Source organism: Microchirus variegatus (genome assembly GCF_963457635.1).
Source record: "Microchirus variegatus genome assembly, chromosome: 4".
NCBI lineage: Eukaryota > Metazoa > Chordata > Actinopteri > Pleuronectiformes > Soleidae > Microchirus > Microchirus variegatus.
In genome coordinates this window covers 28,142,331-28,156,950 of record NC_139805.1, presented here as the reverse complement: position 1 = coordinate 28,156,950, position 14,620 = coordinate 28,142,331, and the positions used below count along the sequence as shown (strand labels likewise).

The 14,620-nt window shown below is 41.1% G+C and overlaps 1 protein-coding gene across 1 annotated transcript; it reads left to right on the top strand.

Annotated features, from left to right (window-relative positions):
- Positions 1–655: 655 nt before the first annotated feature.
- On the top strand, positions 656–5,131 carry LOC310926173 (regulator of G-protein signaling 4-like; the record flags this gene model as incomplete). The annotated part of the gene is made up of 5 exons (XM_083888273.1): positions 656–795; positions 998–1,102; positions 2,725–2,789; positions 4,350–4,513; positions 4,889–5,131. The coding sequence occupies exons 1-5, from the start codon at positions 752–754 to the stop codon at positions 5,129–5,131; spliced, it is 621 nt and encodes a 206-aa protein (XP_083744399.1). The 5' UTR covers positions 656–751.
- Positions 5,132–14,620: the final 9,489 nt, after the last annotated feature.

Sequence of the window (14,620 nt, the reverse complement as noted above, 5' to 3'; positions counted from 1 at the left end):
TCACCTTTGCAAATATGTACCAAGTTCCAGGAAATACAACCAATGAGAAACAGCGTTGACCTGTAAGAACGAGGATTTCTGCTGTGAGTCAGGAGGAAAAACTAAAGCTCAAGTCCAAAGGTTCCCTGTCACAGTTCAACGTCCCGTTTTCTCTCCTTCCTCCGCCCCACTCCCCCCCCAGAGAAAGGCTCCCAGAGCCCGATCTGACCCCGTACACCCATGAAGTTCCCGCAGGACTTGGCTCCCCAGCGCAGGCACAATGTTGAATGAATTTATGATGGTATATGTCATGTACTATCTCACGAAGAACACAATTTGGGACAAAGGAGGATTTAAAGGAAAGGTCCATCTTTACCTTCATCAACGAGGGTAAACGTTGTGGCCACAGTTCTAGATTTGACTGCTACAAATGCAGATGCTTGTCGAAAATACCTTTCGTTTTTGATCACATACAGAGAAGATATACTGTATGATCCCATCTGCTGTAAAGTTCCCTTTTTTTTCTCTCCCTCCCTCCCTCCTCAACTGTTCCTGCTCTCTGCCTCTCACTGTCTGGTGTGATTGGTCAGTTTTTTGTCACAGAGGAGATATAAATCCTTCGCTGGGGGGAGGAGGAGACACCCACAGCCTCATTCTCAGTGAAGAACAGTTACGATTAAGAACTCTGCTGCTCCTTTCCATCACTCTGTTGACTCCCTTGTTGTCATTTACAACAACAGTTTATCGACTTTGGAACTCTTAAGCCGTCACAATGTGTAAAGGACTTGCGACACTTCCTGCGACGTGCCTGAAAAGGTAAGACTATCTTCAGTTTTGATCAACAAGTGGATAGAAGTGTTGAACACCTGGAGCAAAATGTGATTTTTAACTATCTATGATCTTTTAAACTGCACGCTTGACTGTGTGAAAATGCCTCGTTTTTAAATTCAATTCTAAATTCTACTCATGTTCAAACTGAAACGTTTCACTCACCGCTCTGTCACCTGCGTCTCCACAGTGCAAAAGACATCAAGCACAAAATCAGCTTCTTGCTGCAGAAACCTGAACCCCAAGAGGCAGATAAGAAGCAGCCGAAAGAGAAGACCTCATCTGCTGCAAAAAGGTCAGTGTGCTTGTTTTTATTTGATTTTGTGAAAGAAAATCTCTGTTGAGGTTTGCGCTCATTCTTGAGATCATGCGGTAAGCAATGGCTTGTGGTTCAAATGAATACATGAATCAGTTTCATGTGTGTTTTTATAAAGTTGCTGCATAGAAAAATAATTTGTTTATTTATTTACCTATATGTAAAGCAGGTGAGCAGCCTTGAGATAGAGATCTCTTTTTGTGAGGGAGAGTTGGCCAAAACAGCTCACCGGATGCACTTTAGTTGAAATATTCAACAGAGCTTGTTTACAAAACACAATATACAGATCGGTCAAAAGATGGGGGGGGGGGGGATATTCTGCAAAAAGAAAACAAAAAGGATATTCTGCATACTGTCTTCAAATGCAACCTTAGCCACATAGTGAAATAAATACATAAAATAAGGGTGGTTGTTTTAGCCGATAATAATTCACATTTGCTCAATGGTAAATCTGCTCTATTACTGTTTTCATATTCTTTTAACACTGCAACTTGGACTTAACGGTAGAGAATCCTGGTCATTATAGTGGAATTTGAAAGTTTTCTTTTACAAAAATCAGCTAAAACAATTATTTAATACAGTATGAACCACCGATCTTGATGCACTCTGCAGTCCAGGGGGGGAAAAACTTCATCATGGTGCAGTATTGACGCGTCACTGAAAGAAGCACAGGAGCTTAATTACAAGGTTTCATTAGATGCGAGGATGTTAGAGATGAAAAGCCGATGACGAGCTGAGATGAACGACTGAATCAGCGCGTGATGTCACTTGGCCCAGTGATCTAAAAAAGCCTTCTTTTATGCCATGATAGATGTCATTATCATAATTTCCCCCGATGTCCCACTTCTCTTTTCCCCTTTGATTTCAGCCTCCATCTCCTTTCACTGTATTTTCCACTGGAGGTGTTAGTTTGTGTTACCATGGGGAAAGAAAGAAAAAAAAAAGAAAAAAGTATAATGGCTCTCATGACATATATGACATATAATTAGAAAATCTGTATTAACAGCACTCGTTTTGGACGTGGTCCAGGCTAAATGACCTGTCCTCGTGTTGTGATCCCTCGGGGGAGGTTTTCACTGTCCTTTGGGAGCAGGTTAGCATTGACGACACTTAGCCTGACCTTTCCTCTTCGGTGTCGTGTGACGCGTTCAGCACCTGAGTTTTATTCAGAACGAAAAAGACATGTCGCTCAGCCTCTGAGAGATGATTCAAAATGATTATCAGTGTGTCAGATCGGGCTCTTCTTTTATTTGATGCTTAATATCATTATTGGCTATATAAGTTGTGATTCAATCTTTTAAGGCTGTGTTATTTGTTTCGGTTTTTAAAGGTTAAATGCTCGCACAGGCTTGTTGGTCTGATTAGATTTGCTTGCCGTTATCGATCAGAGTCTTGAAACACCATGGAAACAAACAACATGCCCTTCAAAGATTTGGATACAATACTTCCAATAAAAGGTTGAGGGGTTTTTTAACGAGCCAACATGGCAAGAGGATGAATTCATGAATCCGATAACTGAACTGAAACCTTTGGAAAGAGTGCTGAGTGCTATGTGACCAAAGTTAAAAATGCCTCTGTGTGTGTGTGTGTGTGTGTTGTAGGGTGCCGTCTGCAACCGAGGTGAAGAAGTGGAAGGAGTCCTTCAGCCACGTCATGAGCAGTGAGAGTAAGTGTCAATGAACCGTTATTGCTTCACACGTGTAAAGATTCGCTGTTTAAAAACCAAACCAAGGCCCAGAGAATTCAATCGGAAACTGCAGTAAAGTGAATTTCTCAAAGGATTTGGAGTTTTTTTGCATCTACAAGTAGGAGATAAAAGTGCCATAAGTGATTTTACACTTAAAGAATTGATAATAGGAAAAACTGCAAGCCGCATAATAAACAGGAAATCATCCTCCACTAACTAGCTGAAAAGCGGCATTATTGCCCCCTAGCAGAGCGGAGGTGGACACACATACGCACCACCGACTCATTGGTTTCCCAGCAAAATCTCTTGAGACCATCATTCATGTGACATAATATTATGGGGACGCTCGCATTCCTCGCTAATGGACAGCCGGTCAGTTGTTTGACCGACGTATATGAGGCAGCATTTCTTTTTAAGATGCAAATGAAGCATCCCCACACTTCACACGTCCACTGATGCAGAAAGCTTAGATGACAGTTTCCCACACATAGATGTTCTTTATGTGCATTCTCATGAACTGGTTCTCTGCTACGTGTCCAGAGTCACTGGTGATGGCCCCTCAGGGCATCTTGACCAGTTCTGAGTGGATCTGTTTGTGTGCGTGTGTGCGGATACTGGATTGGGAGCAACGGCCCCGCGGGAAACAGTTGAGTGCTAACCAGCGCTGTTCCATGATCTCATTCCCTGACCTTTGACATCGTCATGTCCTCCTGCTTGCCTCGCTGTCCTCATCATCCGTCAGCGCTGGTTTCTCCAGGCTTTAACTTATCGCTGTTGGATGGATTTCTTTATGTGTCGAGGTCACGGGGGTGAGTATTTGGACAAAAAAACCCCTCAGAACTGTATTCCAACATGTGTTCCGTTCCACTATTGAGCTCTTCAAGCAACGACATTATCGCCAACGTGAAAACACAGGGGTGTAAAATAGGCTGAGCAAAGTCAGCTATGGCCTTTTCACAGGAGGCAGATTTATTCCAAATAAGACAATTTGCTCTCTCATCGTCCTCATCTTCCTCATGTATACTTCACACACTGGTAAAGTGACATTAGGTTAAGATGGAGCACACGTGCGACAGTTTGAGAACCACAGTTGGAATGCATTTTGATAAAATCCACTCTTTTGAGTGACCTTGAACAGTCCTCTTACTGTTGTTTCTGTTCCCTCTGGCCATCAACAAAGCAGCAGATCATTCTAAATGCAATAGACTGATCAAAAATTCAATGGAACCGAGTAGATTACCAATGAAAAGGATTTTTATTTGGGCTTATCACTCCATTTTTCTGCAACATAAACTTTCATTTCATTTCACTTCGTAAATCATCACTTTGTATTGATCAATTCACGGATGTAAAACATTATAATAACAATGATAACAAATAATGACTCAATTTACTGCATATTTTTATGTTTACGTGCACATTTTTCTGGGCCTAAGTGTGGTTTTTGACATTTACCGATTCATATTTTGCTATTTTCTCATACATTCAACTGACCTTCACTCACTGCACATTTTTTTTTTACATTTCTGTCTGCATTAGAGGGTCGAGCAGTCTTCGCCAGCTTCCTGAGGTCAGAGTTCAGTGAGGAGAACATGCATTTCTGGCTGGCCTGCGAGGACTACAAGAAGACGACACCGACCAAACTGGTGATGAAAGCCAAGCAGATCTACCGGCAGTACGTCGAGGCAGACGCGCCTCAGGAGGTGATTCATTTTTTTTATCTCTATAGGATGCGAGCAGAAGGAGGGTAGTAGAGTTTGAAATGTGGATGACAAAACAAGTTTGTGAAGGCGTGTTTTGTTAAAGCGCATTAATGCGAAGGCACATTCCACTTCAGTGAAGTGAGCCCTGCAGCTGATTGTGGACACGCACATGAATAATGCTGCTTGTTCAGTTGGCTGCCTTTTACAAAAAAGGTTTATCAGTAATCAGTATTACAGGAAATCACTGTTATGTAACATGCAGAGAGAAAACAAAGACAAAAAACGCTGTACAATAAACAAAGATCTCCAGTGAAAGTCAACATTTGAGGTGCAGGTTTTTGTACATTATTAACCCTCTAGCTTTGTGTTCTCCAGGTGAACTTAGACGCGGCGACCAGAGATGAAACGAGGCAGAACATGGAAAACACCTGCCCGTCTTGTTTCGTCGAGGCGCAGAGGGTCATCTACGCCTTGATGGAGAAAGACTCCTACAGACGCTTCCTGAAGTCCAAGCAGATCGAGGATCTGTTTCAGACGAAGGCCACGGCGGAGACGAAGAAGGAAATGAAACTGTGCGACTTTGCCGTGAAAAGGCAGGTGTCAGCCGGCGGTGCATAGAGTGCAAGGCGAGAAAGGGGATAAAGTGCCAAAAACTGCTGACAGAGAGAGAGAGCAGACGCGGGTACAGACCGGTTTGGTCCTTCTCTTGTCGAGGTGTAGGAAGAGCAGTGGTATAGACGGGGGCGATTTAAGGTGGTTCACATGAGCTGACTTTTGTTTATTTTTTTGATACTTCTTCTTGCCCGACAAGGTTTTCATTGTCGTCGTCATCGAAAAAAGGTTGTTTTTGACGACGGCGACGTTCATATGTCAATTGCTCGCCATCAGCTACACACCGTGATGGTCGATGGTGGTGTCTGAATAAATATTTAATATTTGAATGTACAGTATACGGATGTTTAAACGTTTGCATTGTGAAGTGTAACCTTTTTGCCTCTTGCTTTTACTGCAAAGCAAACACGCTGCTCTCTCCGTGGTCGTGTTGACATTGTGTTGATGTGACAATGAAAAAAAAACGATCTAAAAAGCTACCTCCACCCGACAGGAACACCCTCAGACAACGCCCCCCGCCTCTCACAGGAGCGCGTTGTCTCGGTGTCATTTCTTATTTGACTAACAGCTACGACGGCGGGATATGTCGATGTGTTCATTGATTTCCTCATCAGTGTTAAGATGTTGTTTTTATGTAATTCAAAGATTTGCAAGAATATAGTTATACATTAAAAAAAAAGAAAAAAAAAAGAAAAGAGAAACAAAATAAAGAGAATGTCATGAAACCAGAACAGCTGATGTGGACATGTTTATTTATTATTCTTTAATTATGTACTCAGTGTATTCACCCACTGTACAGTTTGCTTTAAATGTCAATGCGTATTTATCATCTTGACTCGGGCACATATGCAAATTATGTGACAGGTTTCCAACTTTTCCTTTGTGCATAAAACATCATTATGATGCAAATGTTGGCTTTGTCGTCTAGTCGTGCAGGGGGAACTTAAGCATGCTTTAATATTCACGTATTCATCGTATCCTGCATGTTGTGTAACGATTGTCAAATCGTCCTAATGCATTTATAAATGGTTAGTTCTGTGATTTTTCTTGTGCAAAAATCTATATTTAACTAGGTGGCTTTAGCATAGTAAACCTGTTTTGTTGGGGATGTACACTGATGTTAGTCAAACAAAATGATTGTCATATCTGTTGTATTATGTGTGATTATACACAAATAAAATCACGCTGTTGTTCATCTGAGAGTTGTGTTTCGGGTGGTGGGTGTCATTACACAGCCTTGTCTTTATCTCAAAAAAACCATGGTTCTCAAACTGTGGTACGTGAGCTTCCTCTGGTGGTACTTGGAGTGCGTAGAAACACCAAAATGACACCAAAAATAATTGAATCGTAATAATTAGAGTCACTAAATCTTAATTTAATGTCACTTTACCAGTGTGTGAAGTATATTTGAGGAAGAGGAGGATGATGATGAGAGAGCAAATTATTTTATTTTTATTTACGGCCTATTTACACCACTGTATTTTAACATCAAGCTCTATTTTCTCAGGAGGTACACACTTAGAAATAAATGTGCTAAGTAGAACCATATAAGGTTCTTTGGCTTATGCGCATAGGAGAAACCTTTTTGGCTCCAGGTAGAACCTTTTTTATAAAGGTTCCACCAAGAACCCTTTTAAAACCCTTTATTCAAGAAAGGGGTTTTAAAGGGGGGGCCCACGGCTGGTGTAGTGGTTAGCACTCTCGCCTTTGCAGCAAGAAGACCCGGGTTCTTGGGTTCCAGCCCCGTTTGGGACAACTTCGGAACAAGGGCCTTTCTGCAACGAGTTTGCATGTTCTCCCCGTGTGTGCGTGGGTTTTCTCCATGTTCTCCGGCTTCCTCCCACAGTCCAAAAACATGCGATATGGGGATTAGGTGAATTGGTCACTCTAAATTGACCGTAGGTGTGACAGTGTGAGTGAATGGTTGTTTGTCTCTATATGTGGCCCTGTGATGGACTGGCGAACTGTCCAGGGTGTACCCCTGTCAGCTGAGATAGGCACAGCACCCCCCGCGACCCTCTGGTGGTGGATAAAGCGGTATATAATGGATGGATGGGTTTTAAAGGGTTCTCTGGATCAAAATGGTTCTTAATGAAACCATTAGTGTAACCCTTGAAAAACCCTTTCTTCGGGGAAAGGGTTTTCCAGAAGCAAATGGTTCCAGGTAGTACCTCAGCCCTTGTAGAAGGAGGCTGTGTGTGTACTTGGTATAAAATGTTATAAAAATCCAGATCTGATTTCAGAAATATAAAAGTAAAACCTCGTAAAACGTGATTTACAGTGGGCAGGATTAAGAGAAATAGTTGTTTGTTGGGTCCCATCTCCCAGTTGTTAGGGCTTGTTCAAGACAGATGATGTGTATGCGATCGCTCCATCTCTGGAACACTCCGCCCCTACACTGACATGGGTTTTTATTGCTTTATTATCTGACTCTTTTTATTATTAATTTTTTTTTTATATGTTGATTTGCAGTGTATGCAGGTAAGGGTAATCGCTGCTCAGTAAATCACAGACAGAATAGTGTCCCCGCTCTGAACTGCCCTGCGATTGGTCAAAGTCTTCCACCCTCAGGCCAGATGTCCAAGGCTGTAAAAGAGCTAGGTGCAGACTGACATTCAAGAATGTGCCCTCTCAATTCTCAGTGTGTCAATAACTCATTTATCTGCTGTTTATAAACAGGCTTTACTTGGTGCGATACCTTGCTTGCATCTGTTTTTCACCTTACATCTCCTGTTGTGAAATCTCACTCAATATCTGGCTGACTTACTGTAATGCAAGACTCTGGTGTGGAACAACTCAGGGATCAGAGTCTGTCATAAAGAATTTAATTCAGAGATCCTCGACTTACCCAAAGAAAGAGCCATTATTCCAATCCGGGGATCTGGAGCTCTCACAGCTTAAAACCTTAGCCAACAAGTTGATTGGCAACTCTGTAGTCACAGGTGAACTCCCTGCTCCTCACGGTGCTCCGTGCAGGTGGTCAAAGAAAATACAATCATTCTAATCCAATAATTCTCACTATACCTGTCATTCACTTGAAAAACAATCCGACAATGACCCTCCAACCGCTGGTCAGTTCCATTCTACACAATCGATACTTGCCCATCAGTGTCTAAGGATCATGCCTCACCACGTACTCCTCAAATCCCACGTACTTGAAACTGAGCCGTAAACATCTCCAAAACCCTTGACTGGCCTCTGACATGACTATTGGAGAATCTGCTCTGGCTTTTAGGATTTACTGAGACGTGACCGGCTCTGATTATCCCACAGGCAAGAAGTGACTTACATAACTACACTTAACATCTTCTGTCAATAATCTCCCAATCGAATTCCAGCTTGGACTGGTTGTTTTCGGACGCAGTGTTGCTGATCGTGGTTGCCGAGGACAGTGTTTCATCTCTCCAACCCTGACGCAAGCTTATGTCCACGAGCTTGTGACCCAGCCCAGTGTGAAAGATGAACGGCTGCCCATAGACCATAGAGAACAACGTTAATGCCTTTTGAATTTACGTCCACTTCAACATATTCATATTACTTCGACTTCTTGTTCATACAAATTCATGTACTGTTCAAACTATTCAAAAAAAAACATGCATTCGACAGCACTCCCACTGCAAAATTCCTTTTCTAGTTTTTATATTTTTGTTTCAAACATGTATACACAGTTTTAGTTTAATGATGTCTTTATCTTCATTTCATCCTCCTCTCTTCATTCACCCAATGAAGTTATATGTTTGATTTTACCCCTGCGTGTTTAGGTGATCAGTGTGTGGCTGCATTCGCAATTACATACCGACTTCATGCCTATTTAAGGACTCAATAACTCGAGGTCAATAATAAGCTAACCGGTATCTTGTGCAACGTCTAACTTTAGCAGAAAGAGAGCAAGGCAAATATGCCTAAATATTTACTGCTTCTTTATTCTGTTTGCATGCTTTGTTGCTGAGTAGAGGAACTTGAAATGGAATAAAACTTTGTCTTTGATGCTCTTGTGGAGGGAGAATAAATATGCAAAAGTGCTCGACTCAGTGATTTACTTTTGCACTTTAAAAGTGGAGTTTGTTCTATGAGAGGTGTTTTCCATTCACACCTTAAATGGGGATGATCATGCTGAGGCGATGCAGACATGACACCAGTGGTGTCTATTAACTAATTCCATGTCAATAAGGCATGCATACATGTAGACCTATAAGGAATGAACATATGTGGCTCATTTTTTTAAGGTCTTTTGTATGTTGTATGTCTGACAGTGTGTTTGGATTGTTCGGCTAAAATGCGCGAGAACCACACGGCGAGTCCTCAAGAACGCGCGCTGCTGACGATTTGCCTGCGTATACTCTTGTCCGTCAACTGACAAGAAGCGAAATGCGTAACGCGACGCAGACATTCTTCAAATTCTTATTCAAATCCCTGCAAAATGTATCAAATTAGAAGTACTTGTTTCTTTATGACCTCGTAACTATCAGTTTAAATTGAGCAAAAGACTAAATAGATCAAGTTCCATTCAAGTCGGTTTAATGACCCTCCCCTATATAAGCGGTGCTTACAAGAAGAAAGAAACGGTAACACCAGATCTCGTGTATGGACAACGTCCAAGGCATTTTGTGTTAATTCTAACCCATCTCCGTGAAATAGTGTAGGGGTTTTGTTTGTGTATTCCTCTCCGCCTGCAGCTACAACGCCAGCAGGAGTCTGTTCAGGCTCAGACTGAGAGGGACTGGTTTCGCTGCTAACCTGCTTATCACTCACTGTTCTCTCCTGCCTTCCCCGACACCAACAGGCAGCTCTGCTAATTAAAACCTAACAGGAGGATCTGGTGCTCTAATGTGATCGTGCGTGCGTGCGTGCGAGGAGGCACGTACACACTCTGACACGTGCATGCGCACGGCCAGTTATCTCTAACATGCAAACACGGGCATATGCTCAGCACATACGGTGCATATATGCATGTCTGGATCTCTGGTTTAGTTTGGATAATGAGCTCACTTTGGAGTCTGTTTATTTGTCCTCTGGCTGTGACTGGTTGCGACAACCTCAATACGATTTGACGCCGGTGAGCAGGCAGTGGACATGATGTCATGGCAAATTTGTGATCACTACTGGGATTTGGTTTTCAAAATAAAAGCCTGCAGCTGTGGATGAGTTTGATTGGTTGCCGTGGACGATCCCTGCCCTTTGTTTCGTGGACGATCTTGAGTCTTTTCTGTTTTCTCAACAACACAAACAACAATAAAACACTCAGCAAATTGTTGGTATGGACAGAAACATCTTATCAGTGCAGTGATTTTTCATGATTAAAACAAGATTTCTGATTTTTCAGCTACTTAAATTGATTTGCTCCATGTAATAAAGAAATCATTAAAACTGAAAAAAAAAAAAAATTGTTTGTGGACAAAACAAGACATTTGAGAACCTCATTCTTCCCAGGTTTGACATTTTTCAACGTTTTCTGACATTTTATGGACCAAACGATTACTCCATTAATCGTGAAAATAAACCTGCCCCAAAGATGCAAAATGAGAGAATAATTATCCAAAATCTGAATACATCCATTAGGGCTGTTTTGGTTATACAGCGCACTCACACGAGACGAATTGAGCTAAAGTTCAATTCAAGCAGAATTGGGAAGAAAGTGATTTACTGGATGTTGCTGTGAAGATGGCATGTTTGTTGATTTACAAGGATTTTGTAGCACAACTACCTGCATTTACAGCCACTTTGATGACAGAGGTCAGAAGAGAAATGGCCAGACTGGTTTGAAATGATAAAAAAAAGGCAGTGGAAATTATACGACGGTATTAAGAAGACCATTTATGAATGCACAAACATCGGGACATTGAAGCACATGGGCTACAGCAGATTCCACCCCTGCAACCTATTTTTTAATGCGTTTTTTAAGTCTTCTGTGTGTGAAAATTCTTCATACTGCACACGTTTTTTCTTGTCCTCAAATCATCTCAGATTTATTTTACAAAACAGCAGCACAACCCTGAATCATGAATGCTCTGCCAATATTCTGGCAGAATGGACATATAGTTATGAACATCTGACATTTGGACCTCCTTTTAATGCAATGCTGCCGAGAGAGAAAATGCGAGTTTCTGCATCGACCAAGAGAGAAGGCTCCGCTTTTGCAAAAATCGCAAACTGAAGAGACGACACAAGGTCAAATAAAGGAAGCGCTGCGTTACCAACCTGAAGGTAACATATTCTCCAAAAATCGCAGAAAAACATGACCTTGCACCTTGTGATGACAATGTGGGATTTATCGAAGCTGACATACTCTCCAACATCTCTCGCGATTCAGGAGAGTATGTTATACAATTTACTTTAAAATCAATAGGGAAGGGAAATAGTTCCAATGGTTGCCAACAAATGGTTGCTTAATTGTATAATAAAGAAGTACATATTCACCCATTTGTCATTTATTGTAGGTAACCTCATTATGTCATCGACTCGACTCCTAATGTTTGAATTAATCTGCCGCCTTACCGTATCGTTTCCTTTGTTAACTGAAACACGGGAGCAGAGAGCAAAGAGGCGTGCGATTCAAATGACACAATCTGTCACCTGAAATAATTCATTTATTTCAAACTGTTATTAAAAAGGTTGTGTATAGGTTGAAGTATAAAGTACATGTCCTGCCCCTTTATTCTCTGAACCTTTATTTATTAAATTATGTAAAATATTTAAAAAAGGGTGAGCAGATTCTTTGCTGTGAAAAGAAAACGCATATATTGTGAATTTTTCAAGGGAGTCTCAGAAAACTGCAGGTCTATATATATATATATCTGTTATCTGCATAAATGGACCAACAAAAGATCCGCCGAGTGAGGCGGCGATCGGCTGATAAGGAGCAGATGTGAAGGTCACACTGTGGGTGGGTGGTTGGGCAGGTGATGGATGTCAGGTCTGGAATACAAACGACCCTCTCATCGGGCCCTGTGTTAAATCATCGCTGGTGCTGTGAAGTTCACTTTACATTGTGGAGGACGGAAAAGAGGAAATAAACCGCGGGCCACGCTCTCCTCTCCTGAACACAGAAATAATTTATCACCGGAGGTTTTATATTGTGTGGTCCAGTTGCAGGGAAAACAAGAGAAAGAAATGAGCTGTGACATGAATGCAAACATGTTTAAAATGTGCACAAAATGTTGCAGAGCAGATGGCAAACCAAAGGTAATAAGCAACAAATATGTTTTTTTTAAAGCTTTTGACAACACTTTAAAGAGACAGTGCATGCTAATTATTGTGTGTGTGATAGGGCAGATTCAGATAAAGGCAAGTTTATTTTCAAGATAATTATTGGATCACAAATATAATACTGAAGAATATTTGCTTTGCTGTAACTTTGACTGTTTTTCCATCTTGCATTGTGCAATTGCCTGCTCGTTTCTATTTGGAGTTTTTGACACATTTCTCTGATATTGCAGATGCAGTAGATGTTTTCATCACTGTATAGTTACAGGCTGGATTGAGAAACCTGGTGTCTCTGAATGAACCATAACTCTCCTGCCGATGTTCTTGGACTTCCACACAGTACACTTTGACAGTGAGCTGACTTTCTTCAAAAAAACAAAAAGTATCTCGGAATGACTTGAAATTTACCATCATAATAGTCGGCATCACCCTGAACAAGGATCTGTTGAAAATATTTGCAAACCTCGTAAGGAATAATTTTAATGAATTTTTGAAATTCAGGAAATGATCCATTTGCTCTGATGCACTTTGACAGTGAACTGACTTTCTTCAGAAAAACAAAAAGTATCTCGAAATGACTTGAAATTTACCATCATAATAGTCGGCATATGTTTGTACTGTTAATATATGTAATATATGAATGTTTGTAATACTGTTTTTAACATGCAATTTGTTCAGCATTTGAAGTTTTTAGATGTCATCTTTACATTCAAATAAAAGTAAAGTGCAATAAGAAACTGCCTTTTCTCTTACATTTCAATCACATGATTGAAAAATCAGTAGGTTCATTTTATTATGGTTTGCCTTCCGCACTTGTGGTCAGGTTCAAACAGAGATTTTGTAAAACCTAAAGTCAATGACATGTAACATGTTTTTCTTAACAAAACTCTAGACAAACTCGTTGTTTTATGACACTCGTGACATAAAACAAATCACTTTCTCTGTGTGCAGGGAGGACATTTCTAACACCTAAACCTCGTTATACTAAGAAACACAGAGTTGTGTGGAGCTGATAGACTTAGTCAGCAATTGCGTGAACTCATTTAACAACAGACGCGTGTCAGGTATTTGGATTTGGAAATATCTCGGCCTTCAACTTGTGTGCACAACAATTAGCCACATTGTGTCAACACCACCATGACTGCATTATTAAAAATCCCTCGCAATGACACAAACCTGAGGTGGCATAAAGACTCAAAAACGAAAACACAGAACAGGTGACTCAACGAAGAGTGAACTGAGGACTGAACTTATATACAGACGAGGAGACTAATAATGGATGAGACACAGGTGCAGAGCAGGGAGGAGGACACCAGGTGAGTAATTAAACAGGGAAAAAAACAGGAGGCTGATTGGCTGAGGAGCAGGGAGGACTAAAAAGGCTAATGTTGGACAGGTGAGCAGAAAGAAAAGTGACAGGAAACACCTAGAATTAAAGGAAAATACCAAACCTAAAGACTGCCTCACACTTGAGGACAAATGGCCATATTTTGGTCCTGATTTGGCCCCTTTGACAATCGTGGGGACTTTTCCTCTGTGACCCTTTACAAGCCAAGTTGATTCCCTCTTCTCGGCCATGACTATCATAGTTTTCTGCGTTTCTTTGACAACCTAACCCAACAGTCTGCCTCCGTGTGTGTTTATGTTCTGAAGTCATGTTAATTCACTCAAGTTTCTGTGGGAATCCTAATCCCTGGAATCTCCTCCATCCCTGAATTCATTTGATTAAACTCCCAAGTGTGTGATCCTGCGTCTTGACTGGATTGTCTAGTCTGTGCTTTTTTTTTTTTTTCGATTAAAACATTCCAATTCAGGTTACAAAGTTCGTTGTGTCTGTGGTCTCCCACGTTTTCTTTTAGATCAATTCAGATTTTAAGATCCATAATTTGCAGAAATTGAATAATCTACCCATTAGCATGTTTGTAAACTTGTATAACTGTATTAAGATAAAAAAAAAGGAAAAAAAGTTAGATTTTCTTGTCGCCTGAAGATAAGACTTTTATCCTTAGGCGACTTTAGTCGGGGGTCATGCTTTAAAAAGGTTTGAAGCTGATAACGCTAATGGAGGAATATTTAGCATATAAACAGCAGGGGGAGTGGTAGAGCGGAGAGAGCTGCGAAACCTGATATGCTGACTAGCGCGACATGCTAACGCGACATGCTTTTTGATGGGCTTGGGAAAGGATTCTGCATTCTCACTGTTTTGTGTCATGATGGTTGATTTGTTTGCTTTTTTTGCTCCCCACCTCAATACTCCAGTAAAACACGCAGCAGCTCTGAGCCTGCGTGACC